Source organism: Boleophthalmus pectinirostris, unplaced genomic scaffold, assembly GCF_026225935.1.
Source record: "Boleophthalmus pectinirostris isolate CB_2022bp ecotype Guang Dong unplaced genomic scaffold, ASM2622593v1 HiC_scaffold_3, whole genome shotgun sequence".
Classification (NCBI taxonomy): domain Eukaryota; kingdom Metazoa; phylum Chordata; class Actinopteri; order Gobiiformes; family Gobiidae; genus Boleophthalmus; species Boleophthalmus pectinirostris.
Window position 1 is genome coordinate 43,549,003 of NW_026571299.1, and position 26,556 is coordinate 43,575,558.

At 36.8% G+C, this 26,556-nt stretch overlaps 1 protein-coding gene across 4 annotated transcripts in view; it reads right to left on the reverse strand.

Moving 5' to 3' along the window:
• Positions 1–26,428, reverse strand: part of LOC110170217 (guanine nucleotide-binding protein G(s) subunit alpha) — a 27,477-nt gene extending 1,049 nt beyond the window's left edge. The window contains exons 1-12 of one of the 4 annotated variants that reach the window (XM_020935850.2): positions 24,898–26,428; positions 23,407–23,479; positions 20,705–20,737; positions 19,577–19,631; positions 19,365–19,484; positions 14,997–15,094; positions 2,146–2,200; positions 1,995–2,068; positions 1,816–1,874; positions 1,156–1,276; positions 740–870; positions 552–619 (exon numbers count right to left, since the gene is read on the reverse strand). In XM_020935850.2, the coding sequence (XP_020791509.1) occupies positions 552–619; positions 740–870; positions 1,156–1,276; positions 1,816–1,874; positions 1,995–2,068; positions 2,146–2,200; positions 14,997–15,094; positions 19,365–19,484; positions 19,577–19,631; positions 20,705–20,737; positions 23,407–23,479; positions 24,898–25,036 (1,026 nt within the window). In that variant the 5' untranslated portion in view covers positions 25,037–26,428. The other 3 variants (XM_020935851.2, XM_055160581.1, XR_008633105.1) reach the window with 3 other exon arrangements.
• Between the last annotated feature and the right edge of the window lie 128 nt (positions 26,429–26,556).

Consider the following 26,556-nt stretch of genomic DNA (forward strand, 5'->3'; position numbering starts at 1 on the left):
AATAAATAGTAACCATGTTACCAACAAATGTTATCCAAATGTAAACAGTGGATTTTAAACAAATTATTTAATCATAAAAACAAAAACATTGGGCATGATGACCATGCTATTTATATTAGTTAGCGTTTGGGTTCTCAAAATGATTATCTAATCAGATAAGAAGTCTCACAAGAGTAAGGTTGCTACTTTCAATGTCTAAATCAAGTTGGTTTGAACCTAAAAAAGACTCTAAACTCAATCCTCACTATCTAAACCCCAGAACCTGCATCCAATCATTAATCAGTACTAGTGCAGCCTCTGCAGCTCAGTGAGTAAATTCTGGAGGTTCTGAGCTTTCACATGAAGCAAGACGTGTCTGTTACTGAGAATGAACAAATTTGAATGTATATTCTACATGCACAAACCTAGGTACAATGGTGACTGTAGTACCTTTGTTAAAACTGTAAGGGTGTAGGAAATATACTGGCGGTTTAAATTGTACATATGATTTGGATATAAGATTCTGCACAACCCTACTTGTCCGCATTCTTCCAATTGTCCAAAAAACTCACCAGAAACTCGTCCCGAATGAAGTATTTTGCTCTTGTGACACGAGGGTCCTCACTTGGTTCTGGTATTGCTGTTGAAGAGAAAATTGTCAATATGAAAAATAACTTGAGGTACTAAAATTACTATGGTTGCATATATATATATACAGCTATGTGTTCTTTGATATTTAAAATTAAAAAAAAATTATTACCATCATCAGGTGTAGTGTATCTTGCAAACTCTGGGAAATAGTCCTCAATTTTAGATTTCCCTGCCAAAACCTTCTCAGCGAGTAGGTCCTGCTTGTTCAGAAAGAGAATAACTGAAATGGTCCGTAGCCACCTGGAAAACATATGAAAAGTCAATTCAATAACTTTAAAACTTTGAAGAATGGGCAGGACACATCTGTTTTTAAATACAATACCCACTAACTGTAATAAACATTTAGTAAATTAAGTATCACATTCACTTCACATCTTGTATGTTTTTCCCCCCAAGTTGAGCACCTTCAGAAATATTGGGCTCATCAAGTAACATACTTAAACTAAATGTATCAAAAAATACCAAGATCTTACACTGGCAATAAAATGTTTAAAGTACAATGTGATGATGATTTTCAGCACTGACCTGTTGTTCCATATGTTCTTAAATAAGTTGAGGGCCTCCTGTAGTCTGTTGGTCTGATTGTCTTCTCTGATCACCATGTTGTAGCTACTGCTCGCCACCACAAAAATTATAGCAGTCACGTCTGCAACATGAAGAATGGAATAGCATAAAATATATGTATGGAAGCTGCAATACCATGTCATATTCAGTTTATACTGTACATATTTACATACTGTAAATATTATAATATAATATAATTAATATTACATTGTATATACTGGACATATTTACTCAGCCAGGTGCTAGATTAGAGTCCAAACTTAAAAATTGCATATGCTGTTTGTGGGTGTCCCTATTCCACTGCAAATCTAACGTAAACAAGAGTTTAGGGTCTGTGCAAAGGCTGCTGCGTTTCTGCTCTGTACACACACACATAGGCCAACATCATATGACAGTTATGCCTTTTCTGTGGATTACAAAGGGACAGGACCAAAGTGGCACAGGTAAACTGTGTCTCGTCTTTTTTGGTCTATTCTCCAAAGACAGAATTTACATCTGTATTTCCAACGTGTTCAATTTCCACAAAGCTTTTGCTCTCGTTGTCTTTAGCAGTAGCTAGTAAATATGCCCCCTAAATCACTATACATTTTTGATCATTAATCAGTTGAGAAATGATCTTACCATTAAAACACTGGATCCATTTCCGACGTTCATCTCTCTGACCCCCAACATCAAACATACTGTAAAGCAAAGCAGGGCAGCCTTTAAAATACTGTATTTAAGAAGGTGATAAAATATAACTCATTAATAAATAAAGGATACATTATTTATTTATAAACAATAATTGTACATCAACTTACTGAAAATTGACTTTGTCTATTTGAAATCTCGTCTCAAATATCCCAGATGTCAGCACTCTGCATCTCAACAGGTCCTGAAAGAAACAGAGTAAAAAAATGCTTTAACTTCAATTTTTTTTCCAATTTGTACTGACTATATGAGGTCACGTACCTGGTCAGTGGGTGTGTAGTCATGTTGCCTGACCACATCAATTCGGTCTAAAAAGCTAAAAAAAACAAACAAACAAACAATGTTACAACATAATTATGAAAGCCAAATGCATATGGTTAATAGAATCATATACAAATTCAGCTCTTTGAATCTTGCCCAACATGAATATCTCTTGGTTGAGCTATTTTTTAAAATTTTATTTATTCAATTAATTGCAGTGTAAGTAATGGCAAGTCATAAGTCATTTTAAAAATCAACTTGAGCTTTCATCTCCAGAGAAAACCTCACTCCATTCATCCAATATAAAACTCACTGTTGTCAGTATTTCACATATACACAGTCATGTTTTATCATACATGACTGTGTCACTGTTGTGATCTTATATGATTGTGTATTTGAAAAGATGTATTACTTGTGAACTACTGTCTGTCTTACCCAGTACTCCCTGATATAAGCATCTCAATGGCTAAATAAAGGCTAGGTAAATAAAACAGGCTAGCTAAGACTTTGCTGTTCTCCTCACTGTCAGGGATAAACTCAAGAAGATTCAGAGTCCACCAGAGGGCGTGCTATCTAATAGAGTGCAAGATAAGAGCACGCAGCCAGTCTGAGTCACCAGCGGCAGGCAGGCGCGTTTGCTCTGTCAGAGGAGCCTCGTCAATGGAGCCGCTGTAGTAGCACATGCAGAAGGGGGAGCGAGGTGCGCACATCTGTACGCTGCAGCCAGTGCGTGGGTGGGTTGTGGGCCCACAGAGCGCCTATACCCCATTGGGAAGGGTTGGGAACACAAGCTAATTGTTTCTGATGAACTGGCCTACATTTAAGTGGTTTTCAAGGTGTGTGTGTATGACTGAGGAGAGAAGTGGCCCTGATGTTTTCATGATCACTGTATCAGGGTTACTGACTGCAACAACCAAGTCACAAACAAAACAGTCCAGTTCTAGCTTCTCCATTTTTTTTTAAATGCCAATAACAACTTCAAAGACTTTGAACTATGTACATATGATATAGAACTAGATACAAGACCTCTATATAAGCTGTCCTTGTACACTAAGAGTAGAAAGAATTTAAAAAGACAAAAGATTTTGCCACATTTAATGTGGCTGCTACAACATATCAAAACAACACAAACCATAGCATTAGGTTTTGCTTTGACTTATTTTTGAGGACTTAAAAGTGTGGCAAAAACAATAATTACATGGTTTGCAACAGAGAAATAATTGCTGATTGCATTTACATCTTGCCAATATAAGTTATTATTGTGTCAAAATCCTAAAATATGCAAATTTTTACTATAACAAAATTATGCTCAAAATATAAATTTTCTTTTGCATGGACTGTGCTTTTTTAACTGAAGCAATGGAAAGGTAAATAAAAAAAATAAAAAAAAAGATAAAAGACTTCACAAACTGTTCATCATCTACAACCCATCAACTATTTTTTGCCAAAAAAATAATTTTAGCAGAAAGAAATGCTTTTATAGACTACACACAAAAAAACTGTTTGACAAAAACACAACTAAATTCATGATACCGTCTCCAGACCTTTATAAGATCTACTATGATATTAAAATATTTTAATTAGCGTTGTGTCATCAGTTCCATGAATCCATGTTCATTTAGGAGTTTGCGAATATAATAAAAGCAGTTAGACTCTACGAGGTTGCAATTTTAGCCCTACTCCTGTGTGATTGTAGGGCTCCACAGCAGCCCGGTTTGACTGATAGTCGGCCCCGCGTTTATACAAGTGGAAAGGCCCAGGGCTTGTATGCTTCTCATGGCAAAGGTATGTAGCCCCCTGTTAGATAACTAGGAATGTGGCACGCAGTGGTGAAATGTGACAGGACTCTGCAGGTAGCATGCTCAGGCCAACAGGGGGTGGGCCAGGGAGACATGTGGTCAAATCACTAACGCAGGATGGAGAAAAAGGGAATTATAAACCGCAAGATGTCCCCATAATACTCTTCACAAATGTATCACCATAGTTATTTATTATGGAGTAATCTGTACTTTTATTCTGCAGAGTTCTCGGATTAACAATATCTGAGCATACTGTATTAAGTGCGGTTTGTGCCCATATAAGCAAAGACCTAAAGGTGTCTATGCTGTCAAAAAGGTTTTAAATACATACTATTTACATTTAGCACTATCACCCAACCCTTACTGTAAATTGTCTGCTCTTTGGTTCAGTAAATATTATAAGAAGACAAAAAAATAATAATTAGAATAAAAATAAAATAAAATAAAAAATGTTATCTTTTCTGAACGGTCTGATCTTCATCAGAACTAGACTTCGTTTTATTTAAGTACAATTATTTTGCCATAAATTACATTAGTGTCAAAAAGTGCATTTTTTAATTATTGTGGCAGGACACCGATATCAAGTATCAAGACTTTTACATAATATTTAAACAGAGTTTGAAAATGTATTATTATAACACAATTCCTTATAATTTTTCATATTTTGTTTCTCGTGCCATGTAGACAAATTACAGCTCTAGAATAAGTAAAGTGAACGCATGACTTCTAAACTTTCAAATCTCTTCTTTTTCACAAACTGAAATGACTTGGGTGGTGATCTGCGAAGTCCCGGTGCACGCTGTTTATCCACTGCTCTGGTCTGAGGCTTGACACACCCAGGGCAAACACAGCATATACAGTTTTTAGCACTTTCACTATTAATAGAAGAAGAGCCAATAATAACTGGTAAGTACGACTAAATAATAGCGGCCCCAGTAACAGTGAGGCGCTCATATTCAGGAGAGCAGACGGAACATGCATGCAGCTCTGGTCCGCCTGAGGACTAAAAATATCACTGCGCTCAGACATTAGTTTTATTATCAACTTTTAAAAACATGACTAATAATAGCCAAAGTCCATAAACCTATTCAAGACTGACTCAAAGAAATGTTATTTTTGTGGCTATATAATACAAATTTAATTATTTAACTTTTTACGCCTATGTACTATTTGCAAAACCTGCACAAGTTTGAAAAGTGATGATTTTTCTGAGTAGTAATGCAATTGGGACTATAACTGCAATATATGTTATACATTTTGAAGCCAGTTCAAAGGGCACAATTTAAACACATCCAAGAGCAATAATATCTGAGAGAATACTAAAATATTACTGAATTATGAATCATTTAGTTATTTAATTAATCCCATAAAACTTCAAAACTCTTTTGTAGAGGTCTAAAACAGAGCGGGTTTTATACAAGACAGCATATTAAAGACATTCTATTAAATAATAATTTCAATAATAGCAATTTTGATTAATTGAGCAGCCCTACTAATAGTGATATACTGATACAAATGTACAAAATCAAACTTTAATTTAAAATTTGCCTTACAAAAGATGCTTTGAGTTAAAAACAAATACAAATTATTTAAAAAACAAACAAACATTGAATGTATACACAAATACACATAAATCTGCATTTTCTGAAAAACCCAATGAAAAATAGAAAAGTAGTAAATGTATTTCACAGAAAACCAGATTTAAGGCCTACATTAGAAATAAAAAAAAAAAGTTAGCAGTTTGAATAGCAGAACTTGTACCCAACTATACTGCAGCGTTTCCTATTAATAGAGGAGACTCTGGTGGCCCTTCTATAGTTGAAAATTCTCCCCCATATTCTAAAAACAATCTGGACTATATTGGCATAACAAGATTAGACCTTGTCGCTCACTGTAATATCATCACCAAAATTATAAAAGAGACTGCACTGGTCAAAAATGACTGCTTAAAGATTAAATAAAGGCAGTAAGTGACATTTACACTACACAAATTGAAGGAGAGTAAATAATTCAAGTGAAAATAATTTCCACTTCCAATTAACACCATAATCTTACCCAAATCTATGGGAAACACTGATATTATGTCTATGTCACCCAAAGTCTATGGGACTCCAGTAATGCACTGATCTTGTTAATCTGGCAGTGTTAAAGCAAAAGATTACCCAGATTACAAACTCGTCCACTTTTCCAAAAACGCTCAGATTGAAGTTCTCTCTCAGAGCAGCCCGCACTGATGAGACAACTCAAGAATGCGCCGCACATGCATTCACTTTAAACAAACACTACAACAAGAAGCAACCCGCTAAAACTATTCAGAATCTGACCCGTTATTTTTAGGACAGGACCCCCTATAAATTGAAAATACCTTGAATCTTGGTACTCGGATTGGTGTGGAGAAAAAAGCTAAACCAATGCATCTTTAGTGAAGTACTGTTCTGCCTCAGAAGCAATCTAGTCATTCAAAAGTGTGTGTAACTAAAGCAAAACTGAAAGAGGAAGGTTAAAATGGGAAAGATATTTATAGACAAACACGGGGAGTGTGACTAATTCAACTATTTTATCTCACTAAAAATAGTATGGACTTGTCTGCTGTTGAAACCACCTCTGTATTTTGGAGGTCTATTTCTGACTAAGTCTAAATCTGAATAAACTGTGAAAAAATATTGATTTGATTTTGAATTTAGCCAAGCAATACAACGAAAAATGGCAACTAGCTTAATAAAGCACATGATGAATAGTACTGTAAAGCTGCCGGTTTGTTACAGTCTATAACAAGTGCGTTTTGTGACAGTAGATTTTTTTATAATTACCATTATGGGTAAAAAAAAATCTCTACTTTGTTTTAACAACAATAATCAGACAATCCTCCAGAAATGTGATGAAAGGCTTAAAACAAAATTAGTAAGTGCTTTTCAAGTGCAGAAATTCAATATTTTCAACATTAAGTTTATAACATTTTTTATTTTAATCGCCTGTTTTAGTAGCATTTTTATTACTATATTTTTATTATTATTATAAAGGGGACACTAAATATACTGTACCTTCAAAATATCATTCAAAATATTACTGGTAATTGTATAAATTGCGCATCTCTTATTTCCATGTTGCAATCATAATATTGTAAATTTGATTAAAATTTTTAAAAAGTTGGAGATTAAATACTTTTCTTATCTTTATCTTAATAAAACCTGTATATTTTGCAAAGAACAACCTTCAAGCAACATAGAAAGTTGAGACCGTTTTTCTTTTCTTTTTTTTTTTAATCTCCGAGAAGAATAGAAATCTGAAGTTTGTTCCTAAAAGTACAAAAGAGGCTGGTAAAGTCATGATGTTGTTTTGTGACAATTTAACTTCAAACTGACAAACTGACAATATTTCAAGTTTTAAAATAATTTGACATATATTTTAACTTTATCTCCAATTTAATAATTATAATCAAGGACAATGCAGACACAAAGTGGAGTTTAAGCCGTCCAGGTGTTTGTTTGCTCCAGTCCGACTCTTAATCAAACACAGCAGAGAGAGACAGAGAAAGGAGGAGAAAAGAGAGAAAGAGTGTGTGTGTGAGAGAGAGAGAGACACAGAGAGAGAGAGAGAGAGAGAGTGAAAAGGAGAGAGAGAGAGAGTGAAAAGGAGAGAGAGAAAGTGAGAGGGAGAGAGAATGAAAAGAGAGAGAAGGAAAGGCTGTGTCTGACATTACAGCGCAGCACCAAAAATAGCTCCCTGGCGCCCTGGCCTCCAGCTCGGTTGTCATAGCGACGGAACCACAGGCGCTATAAATAGACAATCGGCTCCAAATCTTGTGTGACTGGAGAGGGGCCAGGGAGAGGGAACGAGAGAGGGAAACGGGGCGAACAAGAAGAAAGGAAGAAAAAGAGCGATTGAGGAGCCAAAGACAAAGGCAAAAATGACACAGAACAGGCTAAAAGAGAGGAACTAGGGCTAGATTACACACCAGATGGCCATGGTTAATATTTCAATTATGATTTAACAGTAAAAAGTTTAACAGTAAATTTGAATGACTTCAGATTTTGAGAAAATTTTGGGAAAAACATCAATACAGGACAAAACTAGTCCTTTTTTGACAGTCCTGTCTCTTTTAATGCTGCACGTTTGCATATCTCAACCAATCAACCAAATTGAACCTTTTCCCTTCATACTGTCACTGTGTTTACAGCTTTGACCTTTGATTTTGCAGAAGTCTGTACTGTTTCAGTCCTCACTGTTATTTGTTTTTTCATTTTCTGTTTACTTGAGAGCCACCATGTTTGTTTTGACACAAGCTGACCATGCATTTTCCTACTGTCAATAACACTCATCAGAACTCCAGGAGTTAAGACCTTCACAGAAAAGTACAGAAAAAGTGTGCAGTCTTAACTGACCAGGCTAATCAAAAAAGAAAAAATTACAAAACAAGAGACAAAACCAAGAAATTATTATTTGGGCTAACACCAGATGCAATCTAGGGCTAAAGTATATCTGATCCAGGACTGGAGCAGGTCTGAACCACACTAACTTATAATGCAACATTCCAGAGTTACTCTGAAACCAAAATATGATTGACAAATTACCTGAAAACAAGTGAACAAGTAGATTAAATGGGACAAACAGTCCAAATATGTATAAATATCCAAGAAGGCTAATGGAAGCTGTGTGCTACTTGCTATTGCGATGCTAGGTCCACTTGTTGCAATTTGGTTTAATAAAACAATCTGGGGAAATGCCACATCAAAAATGCCTGCAAAGGCTCAATTAGGACTCAACTCAAATTAGTTGTGCTAAAATACACAGACTCCACCAGGAAACACCTTAAAAAGAGGAAAACATCTGTTAATTTAAATCTAAAATAAATGCAAAGCAATGGCAAAAGCATGGCTACAAAAGTAAATGAATTTGCTATTACTGATCACTATATGCATGGTCCAAAAGCCACCTCGCTGGACTTGAGCAGATATTTAGCTCCAGTTAGCTGTTATAAGGGAGCAAACAGATAATAAATTCTGTGAGATCATGTACCTAATTAGAGTAAAAAAAAAAATCAAGTTTCAATACCTTGAGAACATTTTCACCTTTTCATGAAAATGTGGTTATAACTAGGGCTGGGTATCACCATGAAGTTGCCGATACGATACGTATCTCGATACGCAGGCCACGATACGATACGTATCTCGATACAATGCACTTTCGATACGATACGATTCGATACGATACATTGCAAATCGATTCGATACGATTCAGAAAAAATAATGGCTTTCAGCCTCTTACTTAATGATCAACACAATTTTTACAAAAAAAAATTAAACAGTAATGGTGCATTTACCTTCCATTTATTGAAGATTAAAGAACACAATAAAGTGCTTTTTGTTTAATGCATGTTTCAAACTAGAACAATACATACAACTTCAAAAACCTGCAACCTGCATTGGTCATCATCATTCATAGCTTGTATGAGCTTAACAATAACATGAACAAAGGCACATGTGTAGTTTAACTGAGCTAAAGGATCTCACAACACAACTATTAAAAACATTGCTCTGTTTTGAAAACCAAATGTTGCATTTATATTCACACACAGAACCTTCACTAAACTTAGAGGAATGCTGATTTGGTCAACTTAATCAGCCCTAAGAACATTACTTTTCAGCAAACAGAACCATAACAAAAATAAAAATCTATTCAAAGCACTTAAAGATTTTTGTTTAGAAAGAATACACGCTCAGAGGAGACACTAGTCCCTGGGATGCACAAGTACATTTTTGCAAGCTGTGACATCAGTGGATATTCATTCTGATGCTCTTTCCACCAACTAAGTGGACTTCCCTCTGAAAGAGACAAGGCTGGTGCCTCCTTGTACCTTGTCACCTCTTCTTCTGCACGATCCTGTGTGGTTCTGTGTCTCACAGCAGTACCTGCGCTGTAGGTTGGACCAAGTAGGTCAGCCAAACTGCACATGTCCTTTGTTCGTTTGGGTGGTGGTGGACCAGCAGCACAGTTGTCCTCCTTAACTTCTTCAGAATCGTCCTCCTCCACAGGCATCTCCTCAGTCACGGTCTTAAGTTCAGCCTCTTCCTATATTGTAAAGCAAATTACATGTTTGTGTTAAGTTTGCGTTCATAAACTTTGAAGGCATAAGTAAGATAATACATCTATATGAAAGTTATAATATATACTGGGTTATTATTTTCAAACACATTGTACTTTTAATTTAAAATCAACTATTAATTTAATGTTTACTATTTAATATTTAATTTTGTACTTTTAAATGTTATTTATGATGAACATTTTATTTATATATTTATTTGCGAAACAACAAATTAACATACCTCAAATGAATCATGAATTCTTCCAGCCTCTGCAATGACTCTCATGTAGATTTCATCTCGTTGATCATCAGGAAGGAAGGGCAAAGCCTTGAATCGTGGATCCAGTGCTGAGCATAAATACATAGTCTCTTTCTGTTCATCCTTGTACCTCTTGCTCAGATCCTCACAAATGGCTGCTTTGATTTCTTTCACCAAAGTGGAATCAGATGGACTCTCTTGCAAATCATGGATGAGCTGAGCATGAAGTGGTGCAACAACTGATAGTGTTGGTGTATTTTCCTTGGACATCACTAGTGTAGCTACCTTCATGGGCTTCATGGCATCCACAATGTCCTCTGCAGCTGTTATATCTGACTCACTGAGGGTGCACACTTCTTTCTCTGTCTTTCTCACCTCACTTGACAGCAGAGCAGCAGATATCGCTGGCTGCTGCTCAAGAAATCGTTGAAGCATGTCGTGCGCACTGTTCCACCTGGCCACAACGTCAACTATCAGTTTGTGCTCCAGTAACCGCAGCAGCTTTTGCTTCTGGCGGAGTACGTGGCTGGCTGTGGTGCTGCGTCTGAAAAAATTCGAAATGCGTCTCACGCGACCCAACAGACGCGTGACTACAGGTAGTTTCAAAGCGCGCTGCGACGCCAGGTTCAACGTGTGGGCAAAGCACTTGAAATGTAACATCCCCGTGAGCTCCACCACGACGCTCATATTAGCGGCGTTGTCTGTCACAATAGCCGGGTCTTTGCAAGTGATGTCCCATTCCTCAAGAGCTGCGCTGAATAGCTCCGCAATGTTGGTCCCGGTGTGACTTTCATGCATGGCTCTAGTTTGTAAAACATGTGAAATTAGCTCCCAGTGTTCGTTGACAAAATGGCTCGTAACTGTTACATACGATTCCGTGGCACGGGAGGTCCACCCATCACAGGTAAGGGCCACTCTCAGAGCTGCACTTAGACTGGTTTTAACTGCGTCTTTCACCCTATGGTACATTCGCGGGACCGCCACCTCCGTTAAATGTTTACGTGTGGGAATCACATAACGCTGATCTAATGTGTTTACCATGAGGTGAAAGCCTGGGTTCTCCACAACACTGTACGGGCACAGACCTTGGCAGATATAATGCACGATAGTGTCTGTGATCTTAAGTGCACGCGGAGAGTTGGAGGCTAGTTTACTTATTTGGCTATCCAAAGTGGGTTGTTTTGGGTCCATGCTTTTCTTTGGGGGCGGCAAGGCTAGCTTATCTGGGTGGTGGCGCTGCATGTGAACTCGGAGGTTGGTCGTATTACCTGAATATTTGATAGCAGTTTGGCAATGCATACAAATGGCGCTAGTCTTGTCCATCCCCTGCCCCTTTTCTTGGGCTTTAAAACCATAATGCGCCCATATGTCTGCTTTTAAAGTAGAAGGTGGTTGAAAAATCTTTCCTGCCATTTTTCTATTTTCGCTTCTCTTACGCGCTTCTCTTCTCCAGTAAAGACGTGGAGGCGCGGCTATACTGCCCCCTAACGTTCGAGGGGAATATCGATACTAGAAAATGAAGAATCGATACTGTATTGATTCGAAAAATATCGATATGTATCGATGTATCGATATTTTAGCACACTCCTAGTTATAACTATAAAGTAGTTATTCAAATGTTCATCTTCAAATGTTTTTCCTTGAGGTAACCCAGCAAGTCATGCAAGACAACTCAAAAAGAAAAAAGCCATGCTGTATGCACAACATGTGAATGGTCTTTGTTTTTTGTCTCCAAATCCATAATCATCTGCGACTGGTCAGCAATGTGCAGTGTTTTCACAAATTCCTCCGGGCGTCCTTCAGAGTATTTACGGTTTTTGTGTTGATTAACAATCGCACATGGAGGTAACAGTTGTGAAAAGTACCTGATAATCTAAAAATATTTTTATGAGAAGCCGACCCATTAATAAATTTGTATATTTGATTTTTAAAATCTGATGCTTTAGATGAGGGCTGATGGGTTCATAACATGCAGTTTTTAAGCAGAAGAGTCTGGTCATCCAAACTCTAAAGGTGTAAGTTGAGACCATAAATTGTTTGAGACCATTGTTTTAGGTAAATGCTAATGATGGGCTACATTTTAAGTGAATGACTGTGTGCTTTGCCAGACCATTAATGTGACACTTTTTTTTTCTTTTGAAGAAAACAGGGACTCGTCTACACCTAAACAGATGTTGCCCTGAGGGACGATTGACAGGTGGATTAGCCCATCAGGGACGAGCATGGTCCATCTGTATCAAAACAAATATTGCCGTTTAGGAGAAAAAAGGGAAAGAGATCACAGAGGAAACATTGCAGATTCAGCAAAATGAATAAGTGAAAGCACTAAACTCAGTTAATCTGAGGTAAGAGAAATGTTTTATTATTCAAGATGATGGGTGACCAGTGAGCTCCTTCGTTTCACATGTGTCACTAAGGTAAACAAATGTGATTGCACATTCATGTTTGGTTCTGGCTAGAGACACGACAGAGGGCGTGGGGACCAGACTGATATCAATCTGTATAAATAATACAGAGAAATATTCTGGATTTGCCAGGCAAAAACAGAAGTCAAACTGGATTAAAAACACATTTAATCCCAGGGTTAGGGTTAGCAACAAAAGATCTATCAGCGGCATTTTAATCTGTAATCATTGGTTCTCTAATTTTTTTTTTTTAAGATTAAATAAATAAAAATGCAACTAATCTCTGTACCCAACTATTAAATGTATAAATAACAGTGGCCTGCTCTGAATTCAACAGTAAGCACAATTAATAAAATCATCTAAAAACAAGAACAACCAGAAACTCCAGACTGAGTTAAGAAAAGGTCCAACCTAATCTGCTTCTCTGAGTCACTGACATGATAGTTTGCAAGTCATTGCTTAAACTTTTTACATACAATTTAGTAAGTGAAGCTACATGACAAATATTGTATTTTGTTCATCTAAATTCAGACAGTACCTTAAGATTTAGTTTTTACTAGAGTTAGTTATATTATTTAGTCTGGTGGCAGAAAATCTTGGTTATCATCATTTCCAAAATAGGTATATTTGTAAATTCAAAATCATAACAAATAAGTGGTTCAAAAAGTGCCTTAGTGGAAACCACCATCTCAGATACATCTGACAGACCAGACAACACAGCTTTGACTGATTGTCTGCAGTATTAACCAACACTGAGAGACCAAACTTAAGACATCAACATGCAATCAAACACAAATGACATCTTTGCACTTAGCATGTGACATTGCTGCTGAAGGAAGTGGTTTTGAAAATTGCCAGGAAATCAAAGTTGTACAGAAATGCACTTGAGAAGAGCATGACAGAGCAGAAACGGGGTAAGGAAGGCCTCAGCGTGTTCCTCCTGATCAGACAACAAAGCCATGGCCTTTGTACCATCTTATAACATGATCTATGCTGCAATAAAGACCTATTTGTGGGTTCTCACTTAAAATTATATCAAGCTCCATCAATAATGCTCAAGTTGTGCTAACACACTCGCTCATTCTTGTTCCTTCTGTAGCCTGCCCTAGTTAAAAATAGCTCTACCCTCTCTTTTTCTCTCCTTCTCCGTTTACATAAGCTGCACGGCCAGGGGGAGGGGAGCACTTCCGGTCCGGCCACCCAGCGCAGCATCTGATCTGTACCACTGGGGCTGCTGGGTGTGGGAGAGAGGAGGGAGGAGAGATCCCGCAATGCAGGGAAGCCCTCCGATTTGCTATTTCAATCGCTTTCTCCTCGCCACCAATTCCCTTTTCTAACATTAGCACCACCCTGTCCTGAATTAGAACGATTTGCGATCGCTTTGTTAGCCCAGAATAGCCTGGTTATTGGGGCCTCTGTTTTACTGAATCAAACATTATATAAAAGGACACAATGTATGCCCAGACATTAGAATTATCTCGTTGCTTTTGGGGACAAGAGGTAGTAATAAGAAGCAAGGCATTCAAAAGCACATATTCAGTAATAGGCATCAATGACCACACACATTAAAAACAAAAATGACTAGCATTATGAATTACAGAAAAAAAACCCAAAAAAACAAGTTAACACAAATTATATTTGTATAGCCCCCGCCCTTCAACAGCTACATGTGACCACTGAATGCTTCTACACAGAGGAGGCCTCATCGAGATCAGACAGTGGATGAAAAAATACCAGAAAGGAAGAGGACACAAGAGGAGAGCGCTTAGCTCAGTTATTCCAATATCTTTGAAATCAGAGGTGTGAAGAAACAAAAGTGATGAAGGCCTTTTTTAGGATATGTTCAATTATAGTACTGAGTAAAAGAAAACTGATTATAAGGATTTTTGGAACTGGGAGAATCAGGAAAAAATATCAAGATAGGGCAGGGGTTCAGTGGCAGAACCCAGTTCTAGCCATTTCATGATGTTGTGTCCTTTAGCAAGACACTTTGATTGCCTTGGCTCCACCGTCTAAGTTCACTGGTGTTTGAAAAGGTGAGTGAGAGTGCAAATATGGGATAGGATGTAAAAAGTTGTACATTATTCTGTGCAACTAGAATGTGCAGAGTCACGCATCCAACAAACAGTTCATTACCACCATGTGAACTTTTACACCTCACATGAAGCACATGTCCCAAAGCATGAACATACCTCGAAGTACAACTGACAACATATGCATCCACAAAAATGTATCTAACAGAGTTTGTCCAGTCCATGTATTTGGATAAATGCATTAGAACATTTGTGTGAGTAAATGAGACTTACTACTGCGCACAGTCAATGAGTTGATATTCATTGGACCTTTCCCAGCAGGCTCGCACACCCTCATCCTGCCAGAGGAACTTTGCATGGTCATAAAACTCCTGGAAAGAGAAAAAAATAAACCACCATGTCAAGATCATAAGATTTCAAATAAGGAATTCTTGTTTTACTGCATGAAACAATCAGAATTCATCCTTGATTGAGCAACCATATTTTTCACAATCTATTTGGAAGCTATCCCTTTGTATTAAAATACAGACAGACAGGGCGATTCTAGGCTTTCAAGTTTGTGGGTGCTTAGCACCAAGGAGGTAATATAAGAGTAATGTATGTGAACGTAGAGAATACCATAACAAGTTCTCCAATAAGTAGAACACTTTCTTTTCCACCTCTCGCCATTTCGTTATATAAATCTATGCCTTTAGATCAGTGCTTCCAAAACTAGCATGTTTGCGTCAAGTCTTGTTTTGTAGTTTACAGCCTATTGTTTAGTCCTCCTCATTCCTTCCAATAGGTACTATAACCTGTTCAATACTACTACTGTATTCAACTATATTCTCAATTGTCCTTTTCTGACCCTCTTCTATAATTGTTTTTTCCTGTGTCTGAATTTGAATGTGTGAATGAATTGGCATTATTGTCACCTGCCATGGTTTTTTCCATCATGTCATGTGTGTTTTATCTGGATTCACACTTTTCTCTTAATCACTAGGTTTGGAGGTTGTGTCATTTTCTTTACCTTTTTACGCTGTCAATCATAGTAGATAGATAGTAGGTTTAATATCTTATTAAAATATATTCAAAACATAAAAGTAGGATATTAGCATCACATCATTTCACTTTACTTTAATTATACTATACAGTAGGCCTAACCTGTTAACCTTCTGTTTTCTGTAACAAGCATAAAGGAACCATAACAGATGGCTTTGACATTCTTGGTAAAGAGATTTATATTGCCTATTGATTTTTCTCTTTGGTCTAAACCAGACTGTGGTCTGTCAGCGGTCACATTTCTATGACAAAAGTCCGATTTCATAATTTAACGGGGTAATAAACTATTAAAAGTATCCGTTCTGTCGATAGGAGCAGATACAAAAAAATTTACAAAATCTAGCGCTTCATCTGCCCGTGCATGTGCGCAATGTGATTTTGACCAATCAGAATGAGAGAGGCGGGTCTTAGAGCTGAGATACGCAGCGCTATTGGCTGACAGTGCGCTATGGTGCCTGCTTGACAGACAAGGGAGAAATGTGTCGGCAGAGAAAAAGAGAAAGACAGAAAGAGAGAACCACAGACCCACAGATCTTAAATCAATTAATTTAATAAATGTTTAAGATGCTAATACCGCTGCAAAACGCAGGATATTTCAGCACAGATATCCTTTCAGGCTAATAAAACAGTTAGCTCAGTAAAATAACAAAGATCTCTTAATTTTAGGGGTGCTGAAGCACCTAGACTCGGGTCTAGACTCACCTCTGCAGACAAATATGAAAAAGACCCAATACCCACTCTCACATTCATTCAATATGTACATTTTAATTTTAAACTCTGCAATTCAATGACTATTCCTCAGAAAGTAAATGACTAGGTTGACATTGTAAACGAGAATTTGAGCTTCCAGATTAGATAAAAAGTAAAAAATAGCAGGGTATGGATGAGAACAATAGATTATATTTTGTATTATTTATTTTTTTGATAAAAGGACAGGGGGTTGGAGCCAGAGGAGTGATACATGACAGAGGCAGGAAACAAAGTTCACGGAGTTCACGAAGAAACTCTAAGCTCTCAGAGGTCTGTACTGATGGAACCTGGCTGCTGTCACCATTTCTGCTCTATTATCGCCACAACAAGAAAAAATAACTCATTAGAACTACACAGGATTAAGAAAGCAACTCATCTATAAGCCAATTTAAGAAAATATGTTCAGAGCCAATTCCTTGATGTTCTATGCAACTTTTTAGGGTTGGGCAATGTGTTTTTAATAATAGAGAATTTGAAAAATTGCATAATCGAAACAATAACTCCTGACATTCTTACTTGCCAAGCAGGTTTATTGTAAAATTAAACATCATCAATCTAATTCACACTATTAAACTTAGATTACATATCTATGCAAATGTAACTGAAGAAAGTTTACAATTTCTTAAATAGCTCTGACTCTGAATAAAATGTATTTAAAATCATAATCATCCAGTGTGTGAAAACTAATCTAAATTTATTTTTTGTTCATATTGCCCAGCTCTATAACTTAAAAATCTATACTTCAAATACAAATCATCAGATTTTATTGTAAATTGGTTAAAAGATGCAATGATTACGTAAGATCAAGCATCTTTGGAAACAGGGGTTGCTGGGGTCAGCATCAGGCCTTTTCTGTCAGAGTTAAACTGATTATGTAGTTATATGATCAAAATATGATCAAATTGCACCCAAGTAATAAACAGTGGAATAGAGAAAACTGTGATTTATACTTTGACAACACCTTCTTTATTTAGTTTAATCCTATAGAGATTTAACCAGGTCTTGTATGCTTTATATCATGATACAAACACTGTTAACCAGTCCAACTTGTTTCAACCAGCCCAAGGCCAATAACAGGAGGCAGGCCAAGAAGTAGGAGGAGTCAGTGAAGCCATGGCCAATCAGAGCAACAGATAGCCCCTATAAGCTTTTGTTTAGTTCAACAGAGTGGGCAAGACTGATATTTTTGTTTTAACATTTGAGTCAATCCTCTGTTCTGTACAATTTATTTTTCTCTTCTTTTTTTTCAGAAATATGTCTTATTCATTTTACAAATACAAACACAAAACTTTCTTTAACCTTCAAACCATTATTTCAGAATAAATTTCCTAAATAGCAGTGCAGTCTAACTGTATAAGGGGCAGCACAAATATCATTTTCAAACAGGTCATAATTCAATTATCATTGGATTGCAGTTGTTGATATTAAACCATTAAGAAACTACACTACAAACATTGGTATATGATATAATCATATAAAGAATATTAAATATTATGAATTCTACCTGTCTATATGCTACATAAAGATCTGATAAATTTATAGAAGGAAAATTTTAATTTTAAAGGTCAGATCCCTTTCAGTGGCATATGTGAACTTCAAACCAAAACATTGAAAGGAATATTTTACCAAATTTAATTTCATTGAAACTGGGGAACAGGTGGGAGAACAATACTTTATGTTGCCACTTTTTGTATGAAAAGCATTTTATAAATATAGTTTTGATTGATTTGACCCATAAGCCTGGAGTAAGGACTTTATGAAATTGGCCCGCATTTGTAAGTTGCCGTGACGCACCAGACACAACACCAGGAGCCTACCTTATGCTTACATACAAATACAATTGGCTCTTAACTGGAAACTCTCTGCTACACAGATCTGCATCACCAGAGAGCAGCGAGCGTCTGGTCTCACTAAAGCTGGAAAAACACTGCAGCAAGCCGCCTTGTTTTGTCCACACACATGTTGCCTTTCTGTGGGCTCAACACGACTTCTCTAACACAGATATTGATTTAAAAAATTAGTGAAAGTATTTTGGTCATCATGTTTTTTATACATTGTAATGGGGATTGTTTATATATTTCCACTAAATCTAGTGGAGTCAAAATCTAAACAACTATATTATTCAAACTTTAAATTCAAATAAAATCTGGCTTTTTTCTGCTACCAGGGGGCTTATAGTACAGCTGAACTAAATCTGCATTTAACCAACATGAAACTAAATGATAGTAATCTCATTTTGTATTAAAATACCATCTTACTGCAAAGGTCTTTTTGATGAAAACAAAACAAAACAAAAAAATCTGACACAAATAAAACGCACACTGATTTGTCCGAGGGTCATGTGACATCCCCCTGAGTTTGAGAGGAGGTTACTCCAGAGGCATTAAGGATATTAGCAACAATGAGAGCTAATCTCTGTGGATCTCTCAGGTGAGATGCTTATTCATTTGACATGGTCCCCAGTGGAAGCACACCTGCTAATTACTGAGCTGCTCACCTAGGCACCAGACCACAACCCCGACAGCCTCAGGAGGAACCCATTACTAGTGCTAATACTATATCAACAACATTCAACAACATTCAACATGGGAACCCAAATCAGTCTGGAATTCATGGGACATTTTATTCTAATGATAATAAAATGGTTGATTTGACTATACAATCCTGGAAATGTATTCATAACAGATTCATATAATTACTAAAATACTACTAGAAATACTTGATACAAATACAATGATCAATTTGTTGATATAGTGTAAACTGAAACTTCTCATAAAATGAGACAGAATGGGTGAAAATCATGTGTTAAACATTAGGGTTAGGGTTGTAGTAAAAGAGAGTAACACTTACCGAAGGAAACTCAAAGTCTTTCTGATTTACTAAGTTCATGACGTACTCGATTCGGGACTGGTTTGCAGGACAGGCTAACTGGCATGGCGGTGTGAGCGTGCTCATGGCAGCCACAATAGTCTGAAAAAAGAATAAAATAAAAAAGTACATTGACTTTTAACATTTTTCCCAATAGTGTGACTTCAAGAACTTGAGAATGAAAGAGTAATTACCTCTATAGCTTCTTTAATGTTGTTTTTAATGTCATGTATTTTCTGCTGTTTCTCCCTATAAATAGCAGAGTACAGTTAGAGATTTGTATAAATGCAATACATTTATTACAAATGAATCATAAATAACAGTGCATAGTGCTTCATGCAATACGCCCAACCTTCAGTATTTTATACTGTTACACTTTAGCAGACCTTCAATGCGCTCCTTTTTAAAAGGTCCATTAGGTGTTTAGCTATTTGCTACTTGTAAGGGTTCCTATATTTCTGTTTTGTTTCACTTTCATTACACTAAAACTGGAAGATAACAAGACTCCTTTTCCTCATAAATATTGACCTCAATTTTCAATTCATTGTCAATATTCATTTCCTGAATATAAACAAGACAGGCTTTTAATAATTGCCATTAAAACAAAAAAAAATATTTCTTACTCCTATACAAGTCTGAACCCTAAACTATGTGCTTTTACTGACAGAGGAGTACCAATGGAGATCTCGATTCAAATGTTACTACGTAACTGCACATAGGATTTTATCTGTGAAAACTTGGGCACACTTTGAGGGAATTCATCCACGTTTAAGAGCCCAAAGAGTCATGTTCATCTTGAACAAAGTCTAAAATATTAAAGGTCCTATATTATGCAAAATTGACTCTTGTGAGTTTTAAGCCATGTTATAATATTGTTACCTCCTCAAAAACATACCTAGAGTTATGACATTTACAAATGTTTGAGTAATCCTTTATTATTAGTCTGTCTACATCTTCAAAGCTCAAAATGCTGTTCCACCCTGTAACGTCATGAAGCACTAGATTCCAGGGCTGAAATCATCCAAGTGATTCTAGTGAAGGTATATGGAGTTTAAAAACACAGCAGAGCACTTCCTGTATTACCACATGACATCATAAGGTGGAAAAGCGTTTTCTGATTGAGAGAAGAACTCAACCTAAATATGCAGGATTTGTGTGTTATGCACTCCAGCTATGTTTGTGACGAAGAAACAACATCATAATATAGATCAGAAAATAGCCTAGTATGGGCCCTTTAACTGTAGCATATGACAAATCCAACAACTCTTCCAGTCCCAGGACATGGGGGGCGAGCAGGTCGGATCCCAGCTAACCCTTCTCACCTTGGAGCCATCCACTCTTCAGAAGACCTGAAACTTTAAAGGGCAAATATTACTATTTTCCATTCCATGTTATAATGTTGTTTCCTCATCAAAAACATACCTGGAGTTGTGTTTGTTGCATTCACACATGTATAACACACAAATGCTGCATTTTTAGGCTGAGTTTTTCTCTCCAACAGAAAACACTCACCTTGTGATGCCATGTGGTAATACAGGATGTGCTCCACTGTTTTTTAAAACTGTATATACCTTCACTAGAATGATTTGGGTAATTTCAGCCCTGGAATTGCCAAGCTCTACTAAACAAAATGTAAAAGATAGCTGTTAAGTTGAAAACTTGAAAACTAACATTTCTTAACGTCACAAGGTGAAACACAGCATTTGGAGCTTTGCAGATGTAGACAGACTAATAAAGGGTCACTCAAACATGTGCGAATGAAACAAAACACAACTCCAGGTATGTTTTTTCATGAGGTAACACAATTATAACATGGCTAAAAGCTCACAAGAGTCAATTTAGTGTAATATTTGACCTTTAAATTACTCCCATTTAGTATCTCATATATTTACACAGTTTGCCATTTTGTCCTGTCCACTGTGTATATTTATAGACAAAGTCTTTTATTTTAGCTCAAACAATGGCAATAATCCGCTCTTTTATTCTGACATGATAATTATTGACTTCAGTATATGATACAAATAAGCTACCATGTCCAAATAATTTCCCTCAATAAAGTTTGCCTAAGTCTAAGTTATTCTGCTTTAGAATAATGGCTTCAGTGGTATAAAGTAGTTTCAATATCATCGTGTATCATTTTATTACTGTAGCAATATATCGTACTTCAAAATGTGTTATAGTGACATGTGACCTACTAAAGCTTCAATTTCTACAAAAGTAATTCACCAACAGCGGGTGAACAGATAATGACCCCAAAACACAAAGTCACTAATAGACAACTTATATACTAAATCACACTTGATCAATGATTTCAGCAAATTTATCATGATTTTATGTTATTAGGTTCTTTTTTTCAGACCTAGAGTGTTATTTCATACCTGACAGTTTCGACTGCTCACTAGCGTCTTCCTCAGAGTGGTCACGTGATGTTGCTGTGTGTGTGTGTGTGTGTGTGTGTTACTCTAGGTCTGAAAAAAAGAACCTAATAACATAGAATATCTGAAGACCAAATGAATCTCATTGGACTTTTATCATGATTTTATTTCTAAGTATCAGTATTGCTAAACCCTTTCACACTACTATTTACTGTATTGTCAATGTGAACAATATCAGAATCACACGGTAGCAGATTAAGCAATGCCTGATAGCAGTGAATGTCGTCAGGTTTTTGAGAAATAAAACATTTAATTGGCAAATTTCTTTTAAACTTTGGAAAAACTTTATCTTTTCAAAGTTAGATATGTCACAGAAAAGGCTGAAATACCCCAAAAGCAAACAGCTTTATCAGCAATGCTACACACTTCTGTTCAGGTTTCACCTTTAGAGAATTTAACCACTTGTATTGTATAGTTTATTTTTTTATAAAAACACATTTTAAAATAACAAGCATCATAATTAGACTTGCAGATATTTTAATGTGGTTTGCTTGGTGATATTATTGCACTTCAGAAATTGCAGCCTTTGCGATCTGGTTTGTGTCAAGTTGTGATTTTGATTTGACTGCGATAAATATTGCAGCCCTAAAGAGGACAGATAAAATCAAGTGACTATAATTTCCCCATTTATGGAAGCATGATGCAGCAATAAATAAAACCAATAGCAGAACACTTTGAATCCAAATACTATGTGAAACAGCCTGATAGAGCTGTGATGAATATTGAACTTATTCCGGAAGCACTTGTGCACCATTATCATTCCAGTTGTATTTTTATACACAGGGTCCTGATCAAGACAGCAAAATAAGAAATACAGACTACAAATCCTATTTCAAGGGTACATTGTTGACTTCTTGCACAGGAACATTGAACACTGTACACAAATCACACTAATTTCTTATCTATCATGTTTGAGCAGCATACTTTTCTCTGCTTTGTTCAAATTAATGGGATGCCCGCTTAACCGGAAGTGCATCTTAGTAACAGTCACCAGTAAAGTGGATGGTGGGGAATACGGTGGCTAGAGGGACAATATAATGCTATTTGGACCAATCTTTTCAAAACCAGTTCAAAGATGCTACCTCTAAAGAGCATGCATTTCACAGGGGCAAAATAAGCACATGACAATTAACTCTTTCTAGGAAAAGGCTGATTAAAAGAAGACAAGTGTGACTTTGTTTGCATTGTGTAATCTTGGTATAAAGTTTGAGGAAATTCACAAGCCCAAGAGGCTTACAACACCTAGGGCCATGTTTCCACAAAAACCTGAAACACATAACACTTTCTTCTGTCAACCAGCTTTCAGTATTTACTCCAAAACACTCCGAAACACCAAATATTTTGAGTTGTGCTCTCAATGGAACTTTGCAATTAAGTAAATAATACAATATACTGACTAAAGGCAACAATCTGGCCAGTTTTCCATAATAAATTATAAATTAAATCATTCTAGAAATTAATGCAATGTGAGATTGACTGGTAAATCTGGTTCAGTTTGACAATGTAAGAGGTGTGACATTTATAACTGTGGTGAAAAGCATCCATAAAGCAGACATTTTAATTTCATTTTGTGTATTTGGTTAACTTACTCTGCATTGAAGCCATTTACATGGAGTATTCGCATTTGTTTGACTATCGTGCTTTTTCCAGATTCACCCGCACCTGGGAGCAAAGAGAGGACACAAGAATAAGTCAGGGGCAAATTACGGTCACATGACAAACTGTGAATGTTACTGTTGGCAAAGGTAGATTTGTTCATTTCCTCTGCTATCTCAGTTCTTCAACCTCTTGTTTACAACAGCATTTATTTCATATATTTTAGTGGTATATTTGAAGCTCATAGCTCCTGTGCTAAACTAACATAGAAACATTTTTTTGAAGTTTAAGTAAAACATTTAAACTGAAAAATACATGTCAGGTAAGATAAAATGTAATATATTAATCAAATTATTGTGTCTGTACTTCATGTAGACTCATTCAAAATGTAGGTTTTAACATCTAAATTGTGTAGAATTAATGTTTCAACAAATTCCAACAAATGAAATGGAAACAAGAAAACATGTGCACTAGCAGCCAGTCTTAGCAGCTAGGCTAAACAGCTGCTATTGAGAGGCTAAGTGTAACTGTGCACAAATCTCCTATCAATTACAGATTAAAATGAACAGGGCAGTCATTTAAAAGGAAGCTATAATCCTAATAGTAATCCTAATTTGCTGTTCAAGAGGCTTAGTTGCGATACTATGATCATGGAAGCCTCGAAGACAAATCCACAAATAAGGTTATAAAATGATAAAACTATGTTGTTCATTTGGGTTTTAATAGACTTATCTTAGCTTGGCTTTGAATGCAATTTTCAAAATAATAAACTAAATACAAGCCAAAAAATTGTATGACTCGTAATGTATGTCTTAACCATTTAGATTACTGTTAAATTTATAACCTAAAGAATAGGGGATTGTATAAAAGAAGATTGTGAGTGTAACGGGCATACACATTGTCCAACTCTCTCCTGCTCTTTCTATCACACTCTATCACATTTTGTGGTAAAAAGAGCACAGCCTCTTGTCCACCCTCCTGGATGGTATACAAGCTTGGAAACTTGGCTTAACTGATTTGCAATATGAAATGAGCATTATTATAATAAAATTCTGGCTAAATATACATGTCATTTTGCTTAAAGATTTAAAAATACCAGAAAAAAAAGGAAGGAATAATCAGAAAAGAGTTAAAGATAAAGCCTTTTATCTGTCTGCTTGTGAAATAGGCATTGTTTTGAATGTGTTTAAATTTAGGATATTAATAGAAAAGATTCATAAATACTACATTTGAAACAGTATTAGTGTTGTGAGTACATGATGCAAACCCTCATGTGCCATTTTATGAATGTGAAACACACAGAATAAACTTAATTCATCCAACCGTCTAAACTAAAATGTGTCTGGAGACAGGAGCCTTTGGATGATGGAGTAGAGTGACAATTTAAAAAATGTCATGTCATAATATAACAGCTCATTTATGAAATAGTTACTAAGCCAAACATAAGTATCTGGATTTGGATGTAGAAAGGTGCCAACACCCACCTAATAGTAGTAGCCGATGAGTTGCCCGGTAAATCTGTTTGTCTTTTTGAAGCTGTTTCTCTATCTTTTTATTGGCCTCCCGCTGCGCCTTCTCCTCATTTCGTTGATCTTCAGTCTTACTATTGCCCAGACAGCCCATCTTCCCAAAAACCCACAGTTTGGGTAGGTTAGAGGGAGGCAGGGTGCTTGCTTGGGTGAGTGACTTGGAGGAAGGGAGGGTAAAAAAAAAAAAAAAAAAAAAATCAATGAATTCTAAAAGCCTTTTAAACCAGGCCAATATAGGAGCGTCAGACACAAACGGTGTGACATTTATGTTGCCAGATAATTGATAAGTTGACAAAAAGAAACACAGGTAAGCCAAAAATGCTAAACTCCACTGGGTTTGGCACTGAATTGATGTTGGATATGCTATTTACTGGCAATTTCTCAACATAGATCAGTCAAACGGAGAGCAGAGCAGTGATGCCGCCCTCTCAGACGCTTGGATCCTGTGTTTTTTACTGTAAATCCGCAATGAAGTCATCAACATGATACGAAAGAGAACGTTAGACCTCCAGCTTCTTCGAGAATAGGCCAATCCTGTTGATCCTGTATATTACAATATGGTTTGAATGCAATCGCTGCCTTCTTGGACATATATTTATTCTGGCCTTTTCTCCTATAGGATTTCCTTAGTCTCCTCTTGAGCCCATCTTCGGCAGATACCTCCCACTGCCATTCGATTCATTTCCACAGACTACTAAAATGCCTTGTTTATCTGACAGTTTCCCTGTTTCAGTGGCTATCGGAGGTTGTGGTCTCAAAAGGGACTGTTTGCAATTGCCTCGCGAATCACATCAGAGGGCGGGTGAGAAAGAAATAAAAAATAAATATTCCTGCTAAAATAATGGCGTGTGAATCATCAAGCTTCTCCGGGACTGCTCCTTCAAATCCGTCACGTTATACGCCGATTGTTGGGGTTGTCGTCGTGACTGAAACACGGTTATCAATAATATCCTGCTTTTAGTGTCAATACGGTTTCCTTCAAGATGCTGGTGCCGCTTTTTGAGTAGGGTTTGACCAGACCCCAGAAAGGCCCCTTGTCCGTTCTTTTTCTGTCTGTGTGGCGTTAATTTGTATTTCTCCTCACATCGGAAAGCCTCTCCGCAGGTTTTCCCCCAGTTTGTCCTTGGATATAACGCAATAACCAGGTGGTATCTGTGTGAAGGCGCTGTTATTTCCCCGTTTGGCGCATGCACAGCCCACTGTCAAGTCTCGCAGCTTTTTGTATTCCCTTTGAATCCGTATGGCAGATTGTGGTTACATGTGCATGATACATGAACATACCGCGGTGTTTGCAGCTACTAAATCCGACGGTGGCAGCTCTTTTGGCGGCGTAGCCTCCGAAGAATCACCCGGGGAAATGCGAGGCGTTTGTTCGCAGCGTTACCCTGAATTATTTGGCCCTCTTTTTTCTCTGAGGATTGTACATTGAGACAGATAGCGCTGTGGAGGTGGGGTGGGGCAAACCGCTCTCACGGAACCCTGGGAACGCACAGTGAGGCGCGTGAAGACAACCACTGGACCAAGCAACTTCCGGCGGAAACTTTCACACTAAAAAGACACATGGAAGTTTCTAGTTGAAAGATGAAACTTATGAAGTAAGAGAGTAATTTATTT